A 6,045-nucleotide genomic window follows, 5' to 3' on the forward strand; every position below is an offset into this window, starting at 1 on the left:
AGTCTATCGGAAACATGTCCTCAACAGTCGACATTTCAAAGATGAAAATTGCATTTGTTACCTCTTTAGGACCTCTTTGGTCTTCATGGAAACCAAAACCTGGTCCTGATGTAGAAAAACCTAATCTATGGGTAGCTGGTAATGTTTTGGCCTAAGATATGATTTGTGGTTAGGTTAGGGTAAAGGTTAGGCCTTGACTGGTTAAGGTCAGGGATTGCAGCTTTGTTTAAGCGTGTGCAGTGTCCTAAGAAGAATAGATGCATGTGTGTGTGTGTGTAGTGTGATAGCGGCGTGTTGTATAGTGCATTACATTCACTTTGCACACATTGCAATTCACAATGACGTTAAAATATGATTTATGCAGCCCAAATCAAGTCATAGTTGGCATCCGTCTGATGACTTAACAGCCCAGAATAGTACAGCTGTCATTGTGTGTGTGTGTGTATATAATACATGGGCTTCAGTGAAAAATCATCAAGTGTGGGGTAGTAAACTAAGTGTGATGCCAAATCTAACATACGTATACCTGAGTTTTTTTTTCCTCTTTACTAAATTACCTACCAGAGCACAATCAGACTAAGGTGCCTGAGCTTGTTTTTGCAGCATTAGTCACTGGGACGTAAAGTTCAGACTCCCCAAATAGAATCCTAAAAATAAACTCCTCGAAGAATTGAGCTATATGCTTTTTTGATTGATTAATATATTCCCCACTACAGTTAAAAAGTGTTATTACTTCTCGCACACACAAAAAAAATGTTTCGTTACCAAACCCTGACAGTGTGTGAAACTGATTTACTGTTGCTGGATTGAATGTTGTTGCACGGAGGAGGAAAGTGGCTTATTTTCCATGGTCGAGGCAGCCATGACATATGTTGTGAAATAGGTCATTGCAGACTTTCTCATTGCTTTTCTCGTCTTTTTTCCTCTGCGGAGGCCCATTAAAGCATGGCAAGAAGGTCTTGCTCTGCCTGTGGCGCCTTTGCTCAGTCACATGGTCGCAGCACTTGTGCTCTTTTAGAAAGGTAATATTTACTGAAGGGACCCAGTGATACTGTGAATGGTCCAATAAATGGTCATCCGTCTGCGATTAGCCTTTAATTTGTCAGTGCTGTACGTGGTTCTGTTCATCATGTACATACTTCAAATAAATACATTCTGTGTATTTATATCTGTTGGTTTGTAAACACGGTTTTTGTGTGTGTGAAAGTAACCGAAACCTAAGCAGCAGTGCTCTCCGAGGCCTCCATTTATCTTGTTTGTGTAACGAATGTGGCCACTTGTCCAGTGACTGAGGATCGTGAAAATATACTGCTACCTGTATGGTGCCCCAGCAGCAGCAGCAGCAGCATGCAGCAGCAGAACGCCTCTGACCCATTTAAAACCTGGAGCTGCAGGTAAAGAATCCAGGCCCTCACTAGCTGGCGTTGTTGCTGTTGCCCGCTGTAAAACAATATGGACACTGTGGACATTTAAAACACAGATGACTGTGATGCAGTCGTCTGCACGACTCATTTTATTCCTGAAGGAATATTTTTCAAGCAAAAATATGCAAAAAAAAAAAATATTGCATTCCATTTGTTTGATAATACACTTTTTGTTTGCAATGATTTGAATTTTGTTTGCGATTCTAAGCATGGGCGGGCCTTAGGACGCCGCCTGCTGATTGGCTACTGAGTTTTGGAGCGCTCAATGGACCGGAAGTAGTCAGATTATAGTTGTTCTAATCTGACAAATGTTAGATACTTACAATTATAGGTTCCAGATGGACAGACGGCGAACATAAAGTATTAAAAAAGTGTTGTTTATTGACACAAATTTACATTACATACACCTGAAACTCTCTTTTATGTAGCAAATTTATTCCACTTTTTTCCAATAAATTTTTTTTTTTTTACGACGTGGCATTCACATCTTTATGGAATCTCAAAGAATAGTCCCTGGCCCTCCCTCAGCGACTGTCAAACACACGCATTTCAACTTCAGCCGTCTATTTTTATGGTGAAGGTTTAATTCCATACTCAGCCCTGCTATTTGCCCAAAAACACACACACACCTATATATTTATATATACTGAATATATGACATGTAATAGTGAAGCCAAGCTCCAAAAGTAGCCATTTCCATCCACTGTGTGGAGATCAAAGGCCAAACTACATGTTTTGCCAGGTGTCGAGGTTTGAAGTGAGGGAATGTCTTGGTGGTCTGTGTGTGTGTGTGTGTGTGTGTGTGTGTGTGTGTTTGGACATATTCTCTGTGTTGAAGATTGATGTGGTGAATCCACGGTTGTGACAAAGGCAGTCAGCCAGCTGCGAGGACTGCCGTTGACACCTGCTGTGTGCATAGACAAAGAGAGCAGAGGTCAAATTGCTTCCACACACCTGGGAAGCAAACGCAGATGTACACTGGTTTTTGTGATCGCTCACTTTTTGTGGGGTTCTTTTTGGGTTTCCTTGTGAATATTTTCCTTTTTTTTTTTTTTTTTTGTCTTGCAGGTCGTGGTCCACAGACTGGTTTGATCATTCCATCCTCCGGAGTGAAGAAGCGTAATGGCACTACCACCGGTGTCCCGAGGGGTCCGGTCCCTGCCAGACCTGTCCCTCAGCCTCCCCCGAAAGACGAAGACACCGTCGTTCAGATGGCGGAACACTTCCCCGCTGGGACTCGGACGCCCATGTGTGCCCACTGCAACATGGTCATCAGGTGAGGGGGGGAAAACCTGAGGTGAAATCAAAAGTTGATCCTCTCGTTCTGACCTAGCACTGATCCGTTTTCCTCTCAGAGGACCGTTCTTAGTGGCGATGGGTAAATCGTGGCACAAGGAGGAGTTCAACTGTACCCGCTGCCGCACGTCAATGGCGGACATCGGCTTCGTGGAGGAACAGGGATGCGTCTACTGCGAGCACTGCTACGAGGACTTCTTCGCGCCGACGTGCAGCCGCTGTCAGACCAAGATACTGGGGGTGAGTGTGTGTACATGTGCACATACACTACCATTCAAAAGTTTGGGGTCACCTATACAATTTTTTTGTGTTTACCTTTAAAATTCACACTTTTATTCATCAAAAGAGTTGCAAAATGAATAGAAGGTATAGTCTAGACGTTTACAAGATTAGAAATAATGACTTTGCTTTGGTCAAAGTACCAGCAAGACTGTTTTCAGCTGTGCTAACATCATTGCACAAGGGTTTTTAATGGTTTTCTAATCGTCCAATAGCCTTCTAACGTGATTAGCAAACACAATGTACCATTAGAACACTGGAAATAGTGTATTTCTGATTAATTTAATGTTATATTCATTGAAAAAAAGTGCTTTTCCTTCAAAAATAAGGACATATACCTATAAATAGCCCATAAACCTTGCAAATATCAAGAATGAGCTCTAACTACATGTAAATATGGCAGCTAAATATATATTATAGGGAAAATGGAAATGATAAAAAATCACTTTGTCCTATTTTTCTGTATGATTCTTTAGGGTTTTTGAGTGGACAAATTCCGAACATCAAAAACAATGAATATAAACGGTATAAAAGGCACAATGAGGCTCTTGAAGGTTGTCATTAAAGACGCACACTTCTCACTGGCTGTCATTATAGAGGTTGGCCACCGTATATATGTTTCCATGGAATCCCTTTCTCTCCATAACCTCACCTCTTGTCGAGTATAGCTTTTCTGCCTTAACGTAAACATAATAATCTCAACAGACAGACTGTAGGGTACATATCCAGTAAGATGGACTCCTTGTGCCAAGCCCGTGTAAATGGGAGGGGTTGAACGGCATCCGGCGTAAAATACTAACCTCTAAAAGCAGAGCATCTGCTGTGGGAGAAGTCGCCATCTTGATCCCATAGCTTCGTTATGAAACAGTACCTCCGTGTAGAGAGTCTCTCCTGCTGGGCTGCTGACAGCGTTGTCAGCCAGTTGTTAATTCAGCATAACACCAGTAGTCTCTCTCCACTCCACCTCAGCGGTGCATGCTCTTTGCAGCTGTTTTGGCAGGTAAGCAGAACTTGGCAAACACCCTTGAGCCGAGAGTGTCGGGAGAGAAACGAGTCGCACTCCCCCTGGTGACATTGCAGCAACCGCAACGCGTCGGCTGGCTCGCCGTAGGTGTAATTCTCTCACTTAATACGTCGTAACGCTTGACCTCGGCCCCGTCTGGCCCCCAAAAAAATGTGCCAGGAAAAGTTTCCTATACACTGACCACCACCAAATGCAGGTGTTAGAAGTAAAAGGCTTAGAGGCCTCAGCGGCTGCAGGTGCAGGGTTGAACCCGGGGGGGGGAGGTCAGGAAGCTAAAATCTGACATTCATCCCTCACATGTTCGAACCTCTTCACCCTCAATCCCTTTCAACCTTCTATTTCTCACACATCTTCAACCAGCTTACGGCAACTTATTAACTTGTTTTCTCACTCTCTCTCTCTCTCCTAATCCTTCGTTTTACCCCCGACCCACCAACTCACCACTGATCCCCCCCCTGTCCAGTCTTGTTTTAATCTGCGTCACGTGGGAAAAAAAAAGTCATATTTAAAAGCTTTATCGAGGGCTGTGCACACACGTAACGCGTGTTCATAGGATGCATTTATCCATAACGATCAAAGTGGGCGGGAGAAAAGAGTCAAGACACAGTTTGACCATTTACATTGTTTGTGTTTTGCAGGAAGTGATAAATGCTCTCAAACAGACGTGGCACGTGTACTGCTTTATGTGCGCCGGCTGTCAGCAGCCGATCAGAAACAACACCTTCCACCTGGAGGACGGAGAACCATACTGCGAACAGGGTGAGCGATGCGCACGTAGAATACTGTACTGAATAAGACGAAGATAATCCTTTATTATCAGTCGGTGCGTGTTTCAGTAAAAGGAATGGGAGTAAAGAGGAAAGATGAATGTTTATTAAGATTGGGTAAGTGCATGCTTGGCCGAGAAAGGCAAAAAAAGTGTATTTTGTCCTCATGTAGATGAACAACAACTCCCAGAATGCACTACATTCACCACCCTGTGAGGTTGTAGTTTCCGGCCTCGGACCGAGAAATTACCTCCGATGACGCAAAACGATGCAATCCGCTTCGTTTTGCGCGATTATTCAAAAATAATGCATAGTTTAAAGCATTAGTTTAGACTCTTTGCTCCATCTGGCATTCCTTTAATGTCCCCTGTACCTTATGATCTCTCTGTAGCATACTCAACACTCGTCATTTTGACACTTTTTGTTGTTGTTGTTGTTGTTGCTGAACAGATTTCTACAGTTTATTTGGGACTTGCTGCCACGGCTGTGAATTTCCCATCGAGGCTGGGGACAGGTTCCTGGAGGCCCTCGGTTACACCTGGCACGATACCTGCTTTGTCTGTGCTGTAAGTGACAGTGTCATTATGTTACACACAGTGTTTTTTGTGTAGATCGTTTTTCTTTGCAGACTCCCTTTTCTACCTTATTTCCTAATAATCTTAGAACTGATTTATGTGTTGTCTTTTGCCATCTCTTGTCTTTTGTATTGCCCAAAAATATTCATCAATAAAAGTATTGTTCTGTTTTTTTGTGTGTGTGTTTTCATAGGTGTGCTGTACCTCACTGGAAGGCCAGACTTTTTTCTCCAAGAAAGACAAACCTCTTTGCAAGAAACACGCCAACACTTTTAAGATATGAATCTTTAGGCTCTCACTTTTTGGCAGGAGGGTTAGGGTAGGATTATAAGATCTCATATTGTAATAAAACTTAGTCCGTGCAACAATAATCTCAAAGCAATACTCGCTCTTGTACAGTGTTGAGTTGTGAGCTACATGCAGATGCCTAAATCATCCTTAATCTGGTTGTGGTCATTGATCCAAATGGTGCAGCATATGTACTTCACAAGGAAGCCAGCAATTTCTCTGTGATGCAAATCTGTATTTTTTTAGATTCAGAGTTTAATCCAGAGCTTCTATACAGGAAATGTCTTTTACAAAATGGATTCATATCCATACTTTATAGATACAATGATAACTAAGTACAGTTATTGTCATTATTGTTAATTCTTGTGCAAATGTAATAACATTACAGTCCC

At 42.5% G+C, this 6,045-nt stretch overlaps 1 protein-coding gene across 1 annotated transcript in view; it reads left to right on the forward strand.

Annotated features, from left to right (window-relative positions):
• The window catches only part of LOC310940207 (PDZ and LIM domain protein 5-like), a 49,874-nt gene extending 44,169 nt beyond the window's left edge, over window positions 1-5,705 (forward strand). The window contains exons 12-16 of the mRNA XM_083905138.1: window positions 2,493-2,700; window positions 2,780-2,960; window positions 4,662-4,782; window positions 5,241-5,356; window positions 5,559-5,705. Coding sequence (XP_083761264.1) covers window positions 2,493-2,700; window positions 2,780-2,960; window positions 4,662-4,782; window positions 5,241-5,356; window positions 5,559-5,648 — 716 coding nt within the window. The 3' untranslated portion in view covers window positions 5,649-5,705. The remainder of the gene's footprint in view (window positions 1-2,492; window positions 2,701-2,779; window positions 2,961-4,661; window positions 4,783-5,240; window positions 5,357-5,558) is intronic.
• The last annotated feature ends 340 nt before the right edge of the window (window positions 5,706-6,045 follow it).

This window comes from Microchirus variegatus (genome assembly GCF_963457635.1).
Source record: "Microchirus variegatus genome assembly, chromosome: 18".
Lineage (NCBI taxonomy): Eukaryota > Metazoa > Chordata > Actinopteri > Pleuronectiformes > Soleidae > Microchirus > Microchirus variegatus.